Source organism: Ictidomys tridecemlineatus, chromosome 3, assembly GCF_052094955.1.
Source record: "Ictidomys tridecemlineatus isolate mIctTri1 chromosome 3, mIctTri1.hap1, whole genome shotgun sequence".
NCBI lineage: Eukaryota > Metazoa > Chordata > Mammalia > Rodentia > Sciuridae > Ictidomys > Ictidomys tridecemlineatus.
The window spans coordinates 32,266,495-32,286,209 of NC_135479.1; the positions used below are offsets into that span (position 1 = coordinate 32,266,495).

Genomic DNA, 19,715 nt, shown 5'->3' on the forward strand with positions numbered 1-19,715 from the left:
GGGCTGGGATGCTCTGAGGCAAAGCTTCAGAACTGCAGGGAGCTTTGCACAGATATGAAAGGGGTGGCCCATCTGAGGTTGTTCTCCTGGACAGTTTCTGGAGTCCAACCAGGGAACATCATGATGTAGAGAAAAGCCAGACCCTCTTGTGAAGGCTGAGGATCCTGTCAAGAGCCTGGTATAACGACACCATATCCCATCTGCACACCATGGCACCCCCTGCCCCAGAGTGCAGCTAGAATCTCCTCAAAAGATCTTTTAAGTCAACTTCACTCAGCCCAATGAAAACCCTCATCAGAAGACAAGGCTGCCCAGGGCCAGGCATACAGCTAGGGATGTAGCTCAGTGACAGAGTGCTTGCCTAGCTTCGATCCCCAACACTGAAAAAAGACAAAGTTTGTCAAATTTTTACTCTGCTGCTTTAGGTTCAGAGTTAAATGCCATGTTGAAGGGGTTACTTCAGGAACCAGAATCTCTCCAAGAAGCCTGGGACACAGCTGTGGGCTCAGGGGACCCTTCCCACCAAATTGACTCTCTGCAGGAAGAGAAAGTCCTGTGGGGTTTTTGAAGAGGGGCATGGAGTGTTTGCCTCTTGGGCACACCACTCTGGTGCTATACCAGTGGAGACTGACGGGAAGGAAAGAAAATGTCCTGGAGGGAGGAGAGAGCTCTCTAAGAAGTTTGTAACAACATTTCTCATGTAGGATCAGGCACAAAACAGGTATAGGATCTCAGATCACAGGATGTCAGGGCAGAATCAAACATCCTGGATCACTCGGTCTCACCCTTTACTGGGCCGGCCAGGGGCCTAGAGAAGTTTAAGTAACTGGGCAAGATCACAGATCAAGGCTACAGCAAATACAGAACTACAACTCAGGGCCTTAAGTCTGAATCCCACCATTGCCTCTTTCATCTCTCTCTCAGTACCTACTGTATACTTGAGCCTGTGTATACAATAGATGCTTAATGAGTTCGTGTGGTTCTCCCTTTCCTGTTCCCATGTTAAGGTGTCTGGTGTTCTCTGGGGCTTTTTCTCCTTTCTGCAGTTCGGTCCCCACCACTAGAGCTCCAGAGAGACTCACCGTATTCCTGAATCTCTTTTAGTGATGAGGGTCCTTCTCTGGCTCCCAGCCTTCCTGACTTTCCTGATCTCACTCCAGGCTGCAGCATCTAACACAAGTGGTAAGTGCCACATTGTATTTGCTTCCTGGGGCTGCTGTAACAAAGCAGCATACACGGGTGACTGAGGACAACAGAAATTTATACTCTTACAATCCAGGAGGCTAGAAATTCAAAATCAAGGTGATGGCAAGGTCATGCTCCCTCTGAAGAGTCTAGAGGAGGATCCTTCCTTGCCTCTTGCAGCTTCCAGTGGCTCTAGGCATCCTTGATGTCCTCCAGTCACAGCTGCATGACTCCAGTCTCTGCCTCAGCCTTCTCATGGCCTGCTCTGTGTGTCTACTTCTCTACTCACAAAATTTAGGGTTGGATTTAGGTTTCACCTTTTATCCAGTTTGACCTCATTTTATATCTGCAAAGATTATTTGCAAACATAAGATCACATTCTGAGGTTCCAAGTGGCAATGAGTTTTGGACGGATCTTCAATCCACCATATTCTCCTTGTTCAGAGAATGGAGACTACCCCTTACACTCCAGACTCCAAAAGGAATGAAAACAAAGAATCCTGCCTCTACCTTCATGCCATTCCCTTCCCTACTTCAGAGTCCTGATGATCAGTTATTTTATTTTATTTTATTTTGTTCTAAGAATTGAACCCAGGGGTATTTTACCACTGAGCCACATCCCCAGCCCTTTTATTTTTTCTTTTGAGATAGGGTCTTGATAAGTTGCTTAGGGCCTCACTAATTTGCTGAGGCTAGCTTTGAAATTGCAATGCTCCTGCCTCCACCTCTCAAGTCCCTGGAATTACAGGTGTGTTCTGAGAAACTGATGACTCCATTTTTGAAAATAAATAAATAACAGCAGCTTCTACCTCAAGGCCTGTCCTAAGGAAGGGGCGTGATCCTTGTCCTGGGAAAAACCCACAGAGCACTCCTAAGCACATACCCACCCTGCTGAGTTGTTTGTCTGTAAATAACAGGAGAGGTCTGCGGTGCCAGGTGTCCCTGAATCAGTTAGGCTAGGTGAGGACCCATAGCAACCCCCCTAGCCACCTCCAATCAGCATGAGACAGGGAAAATACCTGGGTGCCAGATGACCCTCCAGTAGTTCATGGTGGTTGATAACATGTTGGGAAACCATGTAGTTCAGCACGTACACCCCTCATGGCCTAAACCAATCAGTTCAAAGGAATCTCCCTCTTATACTAACCAATCACCCCTACCCAACTTGTTCCCACCAGTGAATGTGCTAATCAATGTGAAGAGTTGTTGTTTGACTTTCCCGCAGTATGGAATGATTTGCTGTGTGATGTTGTGACGCATAGAGTATCCCCCCCAAACCTATAAGATCTCACTGGAAAAAGGACTGGGACTCTCTCTCTCTGGGACCGCTGTGTCAGAAACGGTTGTGAGTCCAGGCTCAGCTTGCAACAAAGACTCTTGTGTGATTGCATCGGATTCAGCTCCCGGAGGTCTATTGGGGTCCCACGAATCTGGCATTACAGTGTCACCATGTCAGCTCAGTCAACTTTTTGACAGACTTGTTTAATGGTCCATGGAACCATCACCCCAAGGAGCCAGAAAAAAATCCCCCTAGCCTGGGAGCCCAAGACAACTTGGGTGGTTACATCAGATACTCAATAATCTCATCACTGGGTGTTCAAGAAGAATTTGGAAGAGTAATTTTGACATCTTGTTGAAGATTAGAGAGTACTCATCCCATTCTGTGCTTCCATCCCTTAAAGGGTCTTCTCAAAGTTTCTTAGTCTTGATCTTCTGACTGCTCAGATTTGATTGGTGGGGATAATGACTGAGAAAGAAGGAGACAGAAACAAGAGGTTCTCCAGTGAGTGGTGTCTGATGCTCTGCTTCTTCCTTCCTCCCCACCCGCAAGCTCAGTTCAACAGCACTGCTTCCATCTCTGATGCTGTGAGTCAGGTCAAGGTCCAAGTCAACAAGGCCTTCCTGGATTCCCGAACCAGGTATGTGTATGAGACGCTTACGCGTACTTCCCCTCACAGGATTCCTGGTAACAACCAGCGTATCTAGGTCAGCTCTGACAAGCCAGTGAGCCAAAGCAATTATAAAGCTTGTCCTTCCGCCTGCCCCTCACCCCCAAGTATGTGTCAAGGAGGGACAATAGCTCCCATCTCCAAAAATCCTCAGCCTCTAAAGTATCTAGAAGGGACATCTCATCTAGTCCTGTAGAGACTTCTTTCTGTGTGGCCTAATGTTTCCTTGGGTTATGTGTACTCATCTCAGAAAGACTCCAAGTAGAAGGTCTTTTTGTTGCTTTGTTTTATTTGCAGTACTGAAGATAGAATCCAGGAGCAGTCTACCTCTGAGCTACATCCCCAATGCTTTTCATTTTACTTTGAGACAGGGTCTTGCTAAATTGCCCAGGTGGGCCTCTAACTTGCAATCCTCCTGCCTCAGTCTCCTGAGTAGCTGGGATTATAAGCAAGTGCCACCATGCCTGGCAAGAGCCACTGGGCCTCGCCAGAAGATCTTCATTCATTTAATTAATATGGACTAATTTGGGTCAGGTTCCCCAAGAGCAGAACCAAGGCCTGGATTTGCTTGCAGGTAATTCTGAACGGGAGGTCTCCCAGGGAAGCTGTAATGAAAAGAGAAGGGAAGAGAAGTAAAAGAAGGAAGTTAAGTGAGGATGTGGGTTCAAGTCTAACTTCAGCCTGATGCACAGGGAGACCTGGAGTATAAGGTGTACCCCAAAGTCTGTCCCAGCTTGGAGAATAGGAGCAAGGCTTTTGCCTACACACATCATGCAGATGTGGCTGCAGGCTAGGGGCTACAGGGAGGTACTGGAGCATACTCGTGTTACTCCTGGGGACCTCCAGCCAGGGAGCTCCAGTGGCTCAGAAAAAAAGTGCCCAACGAGGTCACAGGGTCAGCTATTAGTGGCTGCACTGACAACAACTAGGGAAAGAACACACTCAAGAGAGCCTGGGATCCCCCAGGGCACCAGCACAATCAGCCACCCTCCACCCATGAAGGGACTGGGACTCATGACATACACAAGGAAGACTGAGTTCCTGCACTCAGGACACCCACATTCCATTGAGAGCTGACAAGAGACAAGAGGGACCATGCACCCAGCAGAAATACCCTTATTCTTTCCTCTTATTCTGTCCCTAATACTATACCTAGGGCTTCTCTCCTCCTTGCCCTTGAATGAGCTCTGAAGCAGTCCCATAACTCTTTGGGTGACTTTATGATGATGAAATGTTCTCTAGTCACTTCTGGTCCAGAGCAGTATCATTTCAGGAATTAAAAGGTCAGCATGAGACAAAGCCCCAGGCTGCTCACTTCCCTCAGCTCAGAATGGCTTGGGGAGGGAGCCCAGTGACCTTCTCCCTCTTTCCTGGACTTCCCCTCTTCCTCCTCCTTGGCGGCTGAGCTGGGGGAAGGGAGGGATAAGAAAGGGCAAGTTCACAATCTAACAATCAGTGTGAAGATTCCTTAGAAAACTTGGAGTGGAACCACCATTTGACCCAGCTATCCCATTACTCAGTATAATCAGCATACTATAGTAACAGCCACATCGGTGTTTACAGCAGCTCAATTCACAATAGCTAAACTGTGGAACCAACCTAGGTGCCCTTCAATAGATGAATGGATAAAGAAACTATGGCATAATACACAATGGAATATTACTCAGTATTTAAAGAGAATAAAATTATGGCATTTGCAGATAAATGGCTGGAGATGGAGAAAATCATGCTAAGCGAAGTAAGCCAATCCCAAAAAAACAAAGGCCGAATGTCCTCTATGATAAGTGGATGCTGATCCATAATGAGAGAGGGGCACATAGAAAAAATGGAGGAACTTTGATTGGGCAAAGGGGAGGGAGGGTTGGGGCGGGGGCATGGGGGCAGGAAAGATGGTGGAATGAGATGGACATCATTACCCAAGGTACATATATGACTACACATATGGATCAATGCTACATTGTGTACAACCAGAAAAATGAAAAGTTGTGCTGCAGCTGTTTACAATGAATCAAAATGCATTCTGCTGTCATATATACCTAATTTAAAACAAGGGGTTCCTCAAGTCTATGTCATAGGTCCTAGGTAGTTTTCAGGCCAGCCCAGTGCTACCCTCTGGGACTGCTCTCATCCATTTCCCCACCTTCCCTCAGAGCTTGGCACACACCTAACGACCACAGTAGCTTCCTTTTCCCTGAAGAGGTTTTCCAGAGGTGTTAGAAGAAAAATGAAGAAAGGATCCTAAGTGCTGCCCACACCCGGGGGCTCCTCCCTGTGCACACACCATCTCCACGCTCCTCCAATGGGCCACCAACTCCATTCTACACGACCCCCTGTTGCTCTCCATTGTAGGCTGAAGTCCTCCCTGAGCTCTGAGACTCCCACCACCCCACATCTCTCACAGTACCTCAAGCAAGCCAAAGGCCGAACCCGAGTAGCTATCCGCAATGGGCAGGTGTGGGAGGAGTCCTTAAAGAGACTGAGGCAGGAGTCGTCCTTGACCAATGTCACAGGTACAGAAAACTCACTAGCCCTCTGGGGTCAGGAGGAAATCATCTCCCCACAGAAAAGAGCAGAGGCTGCCAAGAGCTGCACTGCCTGCTAGAAGCTGGCATTCCTTTCCTCCTGAGAGCTATAGGCCAGACTGGCAGAGCGAGGAGGTGCTTAGAGGACAGCTAGACCACTGCTGTCTTTGCAGATGAATGAACTCAGACCTACCAAGGTCACATTGCCAGCTCCTAATGAGGGGGTGTGGGTGTTCTTTGTGTAATACCATCTGTGAGGCCTCTACTTGGAGGAAGTGCTAACTTCAATAAACACAGGCTCCCTGTTCCAAACCGGGTGTCACCACTTCTGTCAGTGGAGGCAACATTTAAGCCTCCTCTGTCAGGTGGATTTACTGGTATTATCTAGCAAGTGATGAGATCTCTATCTTGTTCCGGGTAACCGGGAGCTGACACCCTGTTTCCTGCCTCAGAATGGAAAAAGAACCCGGTCCCTTTGGTGTCCCTTCTGTTTTAGGCTCCAGCCTGAACTTGACTTTGCTCTCTTGGGAGGTGGGCTGTGAAGCCCCTGCTCCTGTAGAGAAATGCGACATGGACAGTCCTTACCGCACCATCACGGGAGACTGTAACAACAGGTGACTGGGCCGGGGTGGGTGTGGGGGACAGAGCCTTCCATCCACCACGCCCAGCCCACCTGCCCACTGCCTTGTCCTTCTGGATCCTTCTAAAGATTGCATGTCTCCAGTGAGCCACGGTATCCCTCGGGAAGTGTCCCCTTTCACCAGGTCATAGGAGGCCCGCACCTTGAGGGTGGGGATCAGGACCCCACATTTAAGAGGCACCTTCCAGGTGTCCCCTTTTTGGGTCAGAGCTCCCGGCTTCGTCCCCATCGGGGTCGTGCGTCCTGGAACCCCAGGCCTCAGGGACTCAGTGCTACTGAACCGATGGCCAGGGCTGAGACCGTCTTGCTGGGTTCCAGGAGGAAGCCGGCGCTGGGCGCCGCCAACAGGGCCCTGGCTCGCTGGCTGCCCGCCGAGTACCAGGACGGGCTTTCCCTGCCCTACGGGTGGACGCCGGGGAGGACGCGGAACGGCTTCCCGCTCCCGCTGGTGAGCGCCGACGGGCAGGGTGGGGCGCGCCCTCGAGGATGCGGGTGAAGGATGGGAGACCAGAGGGGGACCGATGCACGCCCCAAACACGCAAGGGAAACGAAAAGAAATAGGTGGGAGGCTAGAGGGATGCACGGCGGAGTCACCAGTAGAGATGATGTGGGTTGTTCCCCAAAATGTCACTAGAGGGCAGCAGAGCCTGGGGTCCAGCCACGTGATGGTCACGTCCCAGCTGCCACAGGCCAGATACCCTGGGGTCTCCGGGCAGATGGCTTCCCTGCCCCATCCTGCTCCTGCCTACCCTGCCCCAGCCCCTGGGGTGCATCAGCTGTCATTTGCCTGGGGGGTCCTATCTCTTGGCCTCAACTGAGTTGGCAGCACCTCCCCAGAGCCCCTGTCCTACGCCCAGACACCTGGCCCCTCTGTGGCACTTACTTCAGGGGCAGCCGGCTTTTGTTTCCCCTCTCAGTAGTGGAGAAAGCACTGACCTTGGGCATGGTCAAGGGATACAGACCTGGATTCAGTACCATGCCTGCCAGGACCTGAGAGCATTGACTTCACCTCTCTAGGATTCACTCTCCTTATTTCCAAAGTGGACTAATGCTACCCACCTCACAAGCTCACTGTGCTCAATAAATTGACTCTGAATCCTCAAAGCACTTTTTCCTTCAATCTGCCCTCCTTTTCTCTCTGCATCTGTAGGCCCGGGAGGTATCCAATCAGATTGCTGGTTATCTGAACGAGGATGATGTTCTGGATCAAAACAGGTCCCTGCTCTTCATGCAGTGGGGTCAAGTTGTGGACCACGATCTGGACTTTGCCCCCAATACAGAGATGGGGAGTAGCAAGTACTCCAAAACCCAGTGTGATGAGTACTGTATCCAGGGAGGCAACTGCTTCCCCATCATGGTAAGCCCCAGCAGGTGGACATCCTTGACAAGCCTCGTGCCCACCCCATGTAACAGACATTCCCAGCCTAAAGGCCAGGGTCTCATGATGGATCTTGGATGCTGATTTGATAGCTTTCCAAACCTCCCTCATGCATTCATTTATCCAGTAATTAGACATTAACCATCTACGCTGTGCCAGACAATGCACCAAGCACTGGGATTTGAAGGTGAGTAAGACACTGTTCCTGCTCTCAAGGACAACGGCTCAGTGTGGGAAATGGACAAGTAAACTACTAATTGCAAAATTGGGAAGCTGGTTGGGGGGTTATATCCCCTACCCAACAGCATCAGTATCACCTGAGGGTTTATTAGAAATGCAAAATCTCAAGGCTCCTCCAAACACTGAAAAATAGATTCTACATTTTCCCAACATCCCAGGAGGTTCATCCTGTATTTAAAGTTGGTGGAATCCTGAAGGATGATTTTGTCTCCCAGAAGGAACTGAAACTTGATGAGCAGCAAGGATTGATGACAATGTCCAGCAGACAGGGAGACGAGCTTGTAATGGTGTACCTTTCTTCTTATTTGTGGGCTTTGCAGTTAGAGTGTTATTTATTCACTCAAATAACAATTCAAGGCTCCATGCTGTGGTATAAAGGACAGGAGCTGTGGAATGAGGTCTATCTGGATCTGAATTTCACATCTTTCCCTTCCAGTTTGTAAGCGCCTAGGCAAGTTACTTAACCTTTCTGAGTCTCAGTTTTCTTATGCATAAAAGGGGTCTGAATGGTCTACTTTACATGGTTTTGAGAACTGAAGTGAGATAAAGTATGCCTAATGCCTGGCATCTGGTGGGTCCAGAATAAACAAAGGGTTACTTTTGTTGGTAGTAATTGTTAACAAAACCCTTTCCCATCTCATGTGCTACTTCCCTCTCCAGGGATCCTAGGACATCCTTCCCACCAGAAATTCAGAGCCCTTGCTGTGAAATAATGAGTTATTGCTCTCAGCTCTTTACACAAAAGGATGTAATGAACTTCATGACATGTTGGGCCAGGGAAGTGAAATGTCCCTGAGGAGACATCTGGGGTCAGTTTCTGGCACCAGGGTTCTAGGAGGGTACCATCACATCTTTGCATCCAGTCTGACCAGGGGGAGAGGCTGTCAGTCTAGTATGTTGTTCCTGCCCAGTCACCCACTCCCAATGTCTCTGCAGTTCCCACCTAATGACCCCAAGTTGGAGACTCAAGGGAAGTGCATGCCTTTCTTCCGAGCTGGGTTCGTCTGCCCCACTCCACCCTACCAGTCACTAGCCCGAGAGCAAATCAATGCTCTAACCTCCTTCCTGGATGCCAGCTTCGTGTATGGCTCTGAGCCAAGCCTGGCCAGTAATCTGCGCAACCTCAGTAGCCCCCTGGGTCTCATGGCTGTCAACGAGGAGTTCTCAGACCACGGGCTGCCCTACCTGCCCTTTGTCACCAAGAAGCCTAGCCCCTGCGAGTTAATCAACAAGACAGCCGGCGTGCCCTGCTTCCTGGCAGGTGAGTCTAGGCTGGGAAGAGAATGATGGGCCTGGGGACAAGGGATTATCCAGGGAAGCTTTACCACTGCTCCCTTCTCAACATCCTTTTGGGAAAATGCACAAGAAGGCACCAATGTCTGTGGCACTGCTCCAGGACTGGCAGAGCGGCCCAGATGGAAAAAAAAAAAATCTAGGAACGTGTGTTCACTGTATAACAAGTAAAAGTCCAGAAAAGCATAAACAAAATCCATATAATTCCACCACCCACCAACAATCATTAATATTTTAATGCCAATCTTTCCAGTTTTTTTCTCTCACATAGTTCTTCATCGTTTTATGTGTCACAGTATAAATTATGCTCTATAATCTGATGTCTTCACCTAACATATCCCACATCATTATCTGTTCTTCTACCACAAGATTTTTAATGGCTGCCTGATATTCTGTGGTATATCTTAACCAAAATTGATTTTTTTTTTATCCTCTTTGGAGGCAATTCTAGTTTTTCTTTGTTTTCTTGGTGTTTAGGTAGTGAACATTCTTGTTGATGAATCTTTGGTCTCATTTTTAATACATTTATTAAGGCATTTTCCTCAACAAGAAAGTTCTAGATTAAGAAGAACCTTAGCCCAAACCTACCACTCCATACAATCTGTGCACAACCAGAGTCCTCCTGATTCTGTTCGTTCCAAGGATTCATGCTCTCCTGGTCCTCTGTGTCCCTGGCTTCTGGAAACATACCCTCCAGAATTTACTTTCCCAAGACAAATCTCTGGCCACCCTAACAAAGCAGAAGGCCAGACCATAGGCCAAGGACTTTTGGTAGATCTTTTGAATTGTATGCCCACATAGGTCACACACCAATCCAAACATGGAACCAAGTGCTTTCCTGTTTTTCATAAAAATAGCCACTAACACCAGGCATTAGTAAACTTAACAGTCCTTTCTTTTTTTAATATTTATTTTTTGGCATAAACACAATGCCTTTATTTTTACGTGGTTCTGAGGATCGAACCTGGGTCCCGCCCGTGCTAGGCGAGCACTCTACTGATGAGCCACAATCCCAGCCCCTTAACAGGCCTTTCTTAAGCCTAAAGAACACAGGGAGAAATCCCCTGGTGAGACACCCGATCTTCACCATTTTGACTGCCTCCCCCTCCTTGCTTCTCTCCTTCTCCCCATCAGGCCCCATCTCCAGATTCTTCTCCCTCTATTACCCAGAGGAATTCAGCCTTACCCAGGCTCCTGCCCTCAAACCTACTTTCATAAAATTTTCAAAGATACTCTGCAAAGTAAAAAGCCCCTAGGTTTGTTTATTTGAACTGCCCTTCTTGGAAACTTGGGTACTAATTCATAAAAAAAATTTCCCACCTAAGTTATGAGACTGAGGCTCAGAAATATCAAGTAAACTGCCCAAGATCACCCAGCTAAAGAATACATGTATAGAATTCAGATGCAAAGCTATGATTCCACCCTCTCCTATCCCTCTCCACCTGGCTTCCCTTGGATGGAGGGCCCCCAGGAGAGCATCTTGGGGGCACTATCATGTCTTTGTGCTGGTCACCGAGTTCTGCTCAGGGAGAACCTATCTTCCTGTCTTCTGGGCTTTCAGGAGATGCCCGAGCCTCAGAGCATATCCTGCTGGCCACTTCCCACACCCTGTTTCTTCGAGAGCACAACCGGCTGGCCAAGGAACTGAAGACACTCAACCCTCAATGGGATGGAGAGAAGCTGCACCAGGAAGCCCGGAAAATCCTGGGAGCCTTCATGCAGGTACGGAGGTGCAGGAACCCACTGCCAGGCACCTGGTTCCTGCTCCAGGCTCTGTCCTCGGCTCACTGTGGTACCCCAAGCCACCTCTGCTGTTCTCCACACCTCCCTGCCCCTTCCTCTCCTTACTGCTTCTCTTCCTTTGTCTTGCTCTTTAAAATCCTCCCCCTTTTGTTTCTTCAGCTTCTCTGTCCCAAAATGAAACCCTGGGTTCAGAGTGTCAGAGAGTTGTTCATACCTTGGTGCCTCAGCATGCCTGCCCTGGTGCCAGCATTGGGACTATAGGCACCATTCCTCCTGGGACTGCTATAGAGCAGTGACCTGTACTCTTTTGATTTAATTCTCTTCCTTTTTAATTGTCCACACCTAACCCACGTGTCATGGGCACACTCAGCTGGTATTGCAGATTTGATCATCTAACTAGAAAGACTTGGAATGATGGGTTGATATTTACCCTATATATACTTTTTAAACATTTTACTTTCAAATAATTATAGCTTCTTGAGAAGTTGCAAAGCAAGCCAACAAACCAACAAAAAATGTACAGAGAGGTCCATGGGCTCTTAACCCAGCCTCTCCCAGTGCTGACATCTTGCATAGCCATGGTACAGTAGCAAAACCAGGAAGTTAACATTGTTCAGGTTTTACTAGTCATAAATGGAATCGTGTGTGTGTGTGTGTGTGTGTGTGTGTGTGTGTGTGAAGCTCCATGCAATTTTAGCACAGGTATAGCTTTATGTGACTACTGCCACAATAAAGATACTGCACCGTCTCATGCTACTCCTTTAGAACTATCTCCGCCCTCACCCCTATGTCCCTAACCCCTGCAAAATTCCAATCTATTCTCCATCTCAATAATTATGCTATTTCACAAATTTTATATAAATGGAATGATGCAGTATATATCCTTTTGAGATAGGCTTTTTTATTTAGCATAATTTCTGTGAAGTTCATTCAAATGGTTGTGCATTTCTATAGTTCTTCCTTCTGCATGGTGTGTATTATCACCATTTATTGAAGGATATCTAGATAGCTTCCAGTTTAAGGTTACTATGAATAAAGCTGCAATGAACATTCATGTATAAGTTTCTGTGTGAAAATAAGATTTTTTTTTTGAGGGAATATATGCCTGAGAGTACCATTACTGGGTCATATGGTAAGTTTTTTTTGCCTTTAAAAGGAACTGCCAAACTATTTTCCAGACTGGCTGTACCATTTTACATTCCCACCAGCAATGTATGCATGATCCAGTTTCTCTGAATCCTGCTCAACATTTGATATCCTTATTATCTTTTATTCTACCCTTACTGATAGGTCTGTAGTGGTATCTCATTGTGGTTTTAATTTGCATTTCCTTAGTGGCTAGTGGTGTTAAACATATTTTCATGTGCTTGTTTGCCATTTGTGTAGCCTCTTCAGTGTTCTGTTCATGTATCCTTGGGCTGTTGTCTTTTAACATTGAGATTTGAGAGTTCTCTACATATTCTAGACACAAGTCCTTTATCAGACATGTGACTTGCAAGTATTTTTTTCTTCCATATGCATGGTAATTTGTTTTGTTTGATTTTGGTTTTATTTTGGGGGGTTTCATCCTCTTAACAGGTCTTTTGCAGACCAAGAACTTTTAATTTTAAATTGAATGAGGCTCATTTTTGTGAGTTTTTTCTCTTGTGGATTGTGCTTTTGGTAGCAAATGTCAGAATGCTTTCCTTTTACTTGACCCACTTTTTAAGTTTAATTCTTCTTAAGTATTTTCTCTATATACATTTAGCACCACCTCATATAGAGCTTCCAGTCATAAAATATTATTAAAGAAACCTATAGGATAGAAAATAATTGATTATGCTTACTTTTTTTGCCATTATGCATTGTGTGATTGTAAAGTCTAAACTCAGGGCCTTGTGCATGCTAGACAAGTGCTCTACCACTGAGCTATATCCCCAGCCCTTCTTATTTTTTTATTTGAGATGGGATCTCACTAGGTTGCTCACATCCTGGCTAAGATGCTAAGGTTGTCTTCGAAGCTGTGATCCTTCTGCCTCAGGCTCCCAAGCCACTGGAATTACAGACATGCACCACCACATCCAGCTTTGTAGCCATTCTTTAAGGGTAGATGGACTAGCAGTAAATTCTCTTAGCTTTCCTCTATTTGAGAATGTCTTTACTGTCTTCTTGTTCCAGAGGAACAGTTTCACCAGATGTTAGATTTGGGATTGACAATTCTTTTCTTTTAGCACATGAAAAAATGTTCCACTTCATTCTGACCTCTGTGATTTCAGATGAGAATTTTGCTATTACATGAATTGATATTTCTTTTTAGGTAATGTATCACTTCTCTTTGACACTTTTTAAAACTTTTTCTGTGTGTTTAGTTTTCATAAATCTAATTGTCATGTGTCTTGGAGTGAACTTCTTTTTGGTTTATCTTGTTTTGGGTTCATTCCTCTTCTTGTATGTGTAAATGTATGTCCTTCACCAATTTGGAGAAAATTTCAGGCATTTTTTTCTTAAATCCTTTTTCAGTTTCACTCCCTTTCTCCTCTGCTTCTGGGACTCCACTGATATGAAGGTTAGATAGTTTGTTATTGTCCTACAGAACCAGTGACTCTGTCTTGCTGGAGGTTTATTTATTTTTTTCCTTTTTTTAATCAGCGTATTTTCTCTCTGATGTGCAGATTGAGTAAATTCTACTAATCTGTCTTCATTTCTATTCTTGGTTATGTCCACTCTACTGTTATTGAGTCTATTCAAGTATTTTTTTTCAAGTATTATGTTTTCAGTCCCATAAATTTCATTCTCTTTCATCTTCTGCTTTTTGCTGAGATATTCTGTCCTTCGTTTCTTTTCTTGAGGAGAATCAATAATTAGTTATTGAGACATTTTTAAAGTGGCTGCTTTAAAAATCTTTATCAGATAATTCCAACATTCATGTCACTAGAGGCATCAGTTGATTGTCTTTGCTCACCAGTGTGGCTTTCCTGGTTCTTGGTATTATGAATGACTTTCAGTTGTATCTTAAGGCATTTTGGCTTTTCTATTAGGAGATGCTTGATCCTGTTTAAAATCTGTTTTAGGGGCTGGAGTTGTGGCTCAGCATTATAGTGCTTGCTTAGCATGAGTGAGGCCCTGGGTTCAATCCTCAGCACCACATAAAAATAAATAATATAAAGGTATTGTGTCCACCTACAACTTAAAAATATATATTTAAAAAAAAATCTGTTTTAGCATGCAGGTACCTTGTTTAGGTTTAGCACGTAGGTTCTGATCTACTTTCATTTTAGTTCCAGTGACAGCTTAGTTTCTTGAGCCCTTCCTATGCTGACCTGGTCTGCTTCATTCTTCTGGTGCTTCTGAGCTCCCCACTTAGCCCCAGCTGGTCCTTTCTACAGTGCAAGAAGGTTCTTTCCTGGCTGTCAGCCGTTGCTAAGCAACCTTCTGGGGAAGCAGAAGCCACACACTTGGGTATCCCTGGTGAAAATCAAAGGTAAAGAGCAAAGGGACACAGTGTTCACTGCTGCCACCGCTGCAGGCTGATCAGACCACCCGCCAGCCTGGACTGTGGATGGAAGGCTGGGATGGCAGGGCTTCCCCAGGACTCAGGGAGTGAAGCAGGGACTGGGGCTTTCCCCCGAGTCTGTGCTGGCTCTCCCTCGTCCTAGCGCTTTAGAAGGAGACAGGAGGCTTTTCTTGGCTTCTCTTTACCTGTTCCTATTCTCCAACGGCCTCTTCTGCTCCCAGTCTGTGGATATGACATTCCTCAAGCTGACATTCCTCAAGTCCTGAGGTTCCCAACCAGTCCATCTTCTTTTTGTGAGCTTTTAGAGCCCTCTTATTAATGAATAATTTCCAGGGTTCTTAATTATAATTCAGTAGAGTAGAGCAAGGTAAAATGAGTCTACTCCACTCTAAAACCAGACGTCTCATGCACCTATTTTTTTTTTAATCAAAGAGATGTATTCTCATATTAAAAAAAAATCAGGACCCAAAATCATGCTTTTGGAGATGTTTGTAGGAAATCACCCAACAGAATAAAAAAAAAAAAAAGTCTGCCTGAAGATTGCATGAGTTAAATATTGTATTAGTTTGCTAGGGGTTGCCTTAACAAAATACTAGAGTATCAATATTTTAGGGTGGATTATACAGAATTTTCTGGCAGTTCTGGAGGCTAAGTTCAAGATCAAGGTGTTGGCAAGTCTGGTTTCTCCTCAGGTCTTTCTCCTTAGCTTATAGTCATCTTTCCCCCATGTCCTCTCTTGGTCTTTTCTCTGTTCATTCTCATTCCTGTACTGCCTCTCTGTCTCCCTCTCTCCCTCTTTATAGGGATACCAGCCCTACTGGATTAAGGGTACCATCCTTATGACCTCAGTTTCCTCCTTAAAGACTCCACCTTCAAATATGCACACATTGGAAGCTTTGACATATGGATGAGCAGGGGACACAAGTTCATCCATAACAAGGCTTTGAGGCCTACAAGAAAACAACTCAGTCTAGTTCAGATGTTCAGTTAGGTTCAACCCCATCGAAGTGTCAAATGGACGATGAGAAAGGTTTCTCCTGGGACCCCCATAGTCAGCAAAGTGGTTAAAGCCTCATCCAGGGTTAAACCAGGAAATGGAAATCATCTGGAAGTAGGACAACTACTCTTGCTAGCTCCCTCCTCCCTGCTCCTCTCTCTACTTCTCCACTCTCAATGCAGATGGGTTTTCTCTGCTTTCCAGCAGATGGTAAAAAAATAACCACCCATGTGATCTCATCTGTCCTCTCAAATTAAGCACCATCTGAAATAGCTATATCCAGAATCTAAATTCCTGAGACAGAATCATACCAGCTTGTTCTGGAGCCACAGATGGGCCAGTCACTGTGGCCAGAGGCAGGGCTCTGTCTCCTGCATCCTCTACAGCCTGGGGAGCAGAGTGCCTGCTGGATGGATGATATCCCCACAGGCTAAGCCATGGACAGACTGGAAACCAACCTGAGAGTAAATCTCAATGAATGCATTAGAATATTGCACACATTTAAAATAATTGTGAAAGCTAGGTCAAAACGTGGAAAATGTTAATTGACAGAGAGGAAATGCTCTCTAGGTTTAAAACTGTGTCAAAATAGGCATCATATAGACAAAGAAAGAAAGGATAAATATTGAGATTTTTTTTTCTTTTTGTAGTAATTCATTAATTTGAGTAAAACCAAACCAGGAATCAGCCTCTCTATGGTGCAGCACTTCTTTCAAAACTGGGGATGGAATGAAGTTCCCTTGGTGGTCCCTGACTCATTTCTGTGGTTCATCATCCCTCTTGCCCTGGCCTGTGAGGAAAAGTTTAATAATATGACATTGTTACATTTAAATGACATATGAGCACTGCCACTTTCGCACCAAGGTCATAAACTTAGAGCAAAGAAGCATGGAGACGTATATATCAAATGCCAAATTCAAATGACTGATTTGCCTATGTGGAAACAAATCATGTGAGATCACAGAAAGAATGTCATGTTTGATTAACAATGTCTGCCACGGTCATAGGAATTGAAACAAGGTACAAAGGCTGTTTGCCACCCTTGACTGCTCATGCCCCTTGGTGGCAGCTCCTCTTCAGCCTCCCTCTGTAGAGGCTTAAGCCTTCTCACATTCTTTCTTCCTCATTTGCCTCTCCCTCTAGATTATCACCTTTAGGGACTACCTACCCATCGTGCTAGGTGCTGAGATGCAGAAGTGGATCCCCCCGTACCAAGGCTACAATGAATCCGTAGATCCCCGAATTTCCAACGTCTTTACATTTGCGTTCCGCTTTGGTCACTTGGAGATCCCCCCTACTGTGTCCCGCCTGGATGAGAATTATCAGCCATGGGGTCCAGAACCGGAACTCCCCCTGCACACGCTCTTCTTCAACACCTGGAGGATGGTCAAAGACGGTATGTCCAATCAGGAAAGGGCCCTCCCTCTCCTGACTCCCCCTGGCTGCAGCTTGCTGTTAGGGACACCTGGCCTGGAAGTCAGACTGCAAGCACTTCCTGTGGGGCCTTGGGCAAGTGAATTCATCCTAACTGAGCCTCATTTTTCCTTTGTTTGTAAAATAGGGACAATAATAGTACCCATCTCGTCAGGATATCAGTTAAAGGAAATAGATGTGTAGAGACCCCTAAAATGATTCCTAACACACAAGAGGTTATCAGTTATTCCTTTCCTCCTTCTAACTTGTAAGCTGCCTGGGATTTCCTTACCTCTTCTCTATGACCTAGAGCTTCTCTGCCCTCTGAAGACAGAGTTCATGGTCTTCTCAAATAGCTCTTCTCTGCTCTCTTCTAGAACCTTCCACCCCATGAGGTGCCAGAGGTTAGATGCAACTGTCCTTTACCCCTGTCTGTTCTGTGCTGAAACTAGCTTAGTAAGGGCCTAGCAAGCCAGGGCCATTTCTTAAAGATGTGCACCTCCCCATCCCCCCTCCCCCACCCCTCCCCCACCCCCATCTTTCCGTGCTGCAGTGTTCTTCAGGGCAATATATGGAAAGAGAAGGAGTTGACTCGATGAACCAGAACTTGAAAACAGTCTTGATACTTATATTCATGCCACCGTCCCATGAATGGCCCTTCCTACCACCCCAGGAGTGGGCAATCTGGACTCCCCTTTCCCTGAGCTCACCTGTGTTATCTTCTTCTCTTGCTGTTTCCAGCCAGGGATGTTTATTAGCCCTATTTTAGACAGGTAATTTGTCTGGTGGAGGGAGGGGCTGGCTGTGGGAGACGTCCTCTTCCTCTTCCATCCTAAGGATGACCTCTGGATCTCCCGTTGCAGGTGGAATTGATCCTCTGGTTCGGGGCCTGCTGGCCAAGAAGGCCAAGTTGATGAGTCAGAATAAAATGATGACAGGAGAAGTACGCAACAAGCTCTTCCAGCCGAGGCACACCATCCATGGCTTCGACCTGGCTGCCATCAACATCCAGCGCTGCCGGGACCACGGGCAGCCTGGTAAGTGGGCCTAGGGTCTGGCCCAGCCTGGAGCACTTGTAGCTATTTTCTAGGGTCCCTGGAGATTCTCCTCTGTAACCCTGAGTATCTGATCGATTCTGAAACAGAAGGCAGGCCAGTTTTTTAAAACCCATGTTGCTCATCCCTGAAATGGAATCTTTCATTTTCCCTAATGCAGAGACAGGAGCACATACCTGGTACCATCTTGGAGTTCCTCTGCTGAAAAGGAGATCAACAACTAACTACCTTGTAAATGAGCTTAGAATCCCAGAAAACATTAAGAAAACAATAGAGAGAAGCCAATGACCACTGGAACTTTTTTTGATACCCATAATGGCAATTTAATGTAGTTAAGAATCAAACTGCCCAAGTTCAAATCCCAGCTGTGCCATTTACTAGTTCTGGGCCATTTCTCTCCTTCAGTTTATACATTTGTACAGTGCTTAGCTTAGGGCCCGTAGCAATCACCAGGGAAGCTGCTAGTTATTCCCCAACTGCAGTGCCACACACAGAAAACCACGGCTCACTACTTCCCCTGTCCCAAAGACTGTGAGTCTAGACTTTGGGGGCTTATGGAGCTGGAGTGGGTCTGTCCCCAAGGGGAACCATGAGCAGGAAGTCCTTGGGATGAAACAGCCTCAGCCTCTCCACCCCCAGGGTACAACTCCTGGAGAGGCTATTGTCACCTCTCACAGCCACAGACGCTAGAGGAGCTGAGTGCTGTGCTGAGGAATGAGAGGCTGGCCAGAAGCTTACTGGATCTCTACAAGACCCCTGACAACATCGACATCTGGATAGGGGCCATTGCTGAGCCCCTGGTAGAAGGAGGCCGAGTGGGGCCTCTCCTGGCCTGCCTCCTGGGCCAGCAGTTCCAGCGGATTCGCGATGGAGACAGGCAAGTGACACCTCCAAAACAGGAGGCCTGGATGGAGCCCTTCTCTGAGGTGACTGGGCCACTGTCCTGTGCCAGGACTAACTCCAGCTCCAGCACAGGTGGAGCTTTTCATGTGCCCAGTGACCTCCTTTGGCAGAGTGGGGAGAGGCCAGCAGCTGGATGTGACTCTGGAGTGACCCCGCTTCTGTCTCTGCAGGTTCTGGTGGGAAAACCCTGGGGTCTTCACAGAGAAGCAGCAAGACTCTCTGCGAAAAATGTCCTTCTCACGCCTTGTCTGTGACAACACTCACATCACCACAGTCCCACCGAACCCATTCCAGGCCAACAGCTACCCCCAAGACTTTGTAAACTGCTCAGCCATTGATACGCTGGACCTCTCACCCTGGGCCTCAGTGGAGAATTAGGTGTTTTGGGGCCATGGCCTCCCGCATTGCACAGTAACTCCCCTGTTGGCCCATGTTGCCATTTCAAGCAAGTTCAATGTCCTGGGCCCTTAGAACTCCACACCCCAGTCCCTGCCCTTTCCTTTAGCCAGGCCTGTCTTGCAGATGAACAGCTCACTCAAGCCCAAGGGTGCCATTTCAGCCTCCGGAGCTCATCTACTTGGCTCTTACCACTTCCACGCCCATTCCCTCAGCCCCAGGAAATTGTCTTTTTATCAAGACTCAGACCCCCAGGATGGCCTGCCAGTCCAGCTTGCCTGATGTCACCCATCCTCTCCCCTGAACAATCATTGCTGGGGCTGGGGCTGGGGCCTTGGACTCTGATCCTTCCTCCTTCCTCCCAGACGAGATTGTGAACTTCCCAAGCCAGGGACTTCCTCCTGCTTCTACGTAGAGCCCAAGACACTCAGCATGGTGTTCAGCTCACTTATGTGCTCAATAAACAGCTGATAGTGGATGAAAGGCGTTAGCAAGGGCACTGCTCCTT

At 46.8% G+C, this 19,715-nt stretch overlaps 1 protein-coding gene and 1 long non-coding RNA gene across 3 annotated transcripts; one reads left to right on the forward strand and one right to left on the reverse strand.

The window, feature by feature from the left end:
- The first annotated feature begins 1,048 nt into the window (after positions 1 to 1,048).
- On the forward strand, positions 1,049 to 19,690 carry Lpo (lactoperoxidase). Its single transcript, XM_013357129.4, has 12 exons — positions 1,049 to 1,182; positions 3,017 to 3,104; positions 5,484 to 5,644; positions 6,153 to 6,270; positions 6,615 to 6,744; positions 7,447 to 7,653; positions 8,851 to 9,175; positions 10,769 to 10,929; positions 16,584 to 16,836; positions 17,717 to 17,890; positions 18,548 to 18,785; positions 18,982 to 19,690. Exons 1-12 carry the CDS (start codon positions 1,107 to 1,109, stop codon positions 19,187 to 19,189), a joined length of 2,139 nt encoding a protein of 712 aa, XP_013212583.3. The 5' UTR covers positions 1,049 to 1,106; the 3' UTR covers positions 19,190 to 19,690.
- On the reverse strand, positions 3,406 to 5,833 carry LOC144376083 (uncharacterized). Of its 2 annotated transcripts, XR_013436148.1 has the most exons (3): positions 5,539 to 5,833; positions 4,287 to 4,540; positions 3,406 to 3,739 (listed from the first exon to the last, which is right to left on the reverse strand). It is a non-coding gene; the product is annotated as an uncharacterized LOC144376083 (long non-coding RNA). The 2 variants fall into 2 exon arrangements; XR_013436147.1 differs by lacking the exon at positions 4,287 to 4,540.
- Positions 19,691 to 19,715: the final 25 nt, after the last annotated feature.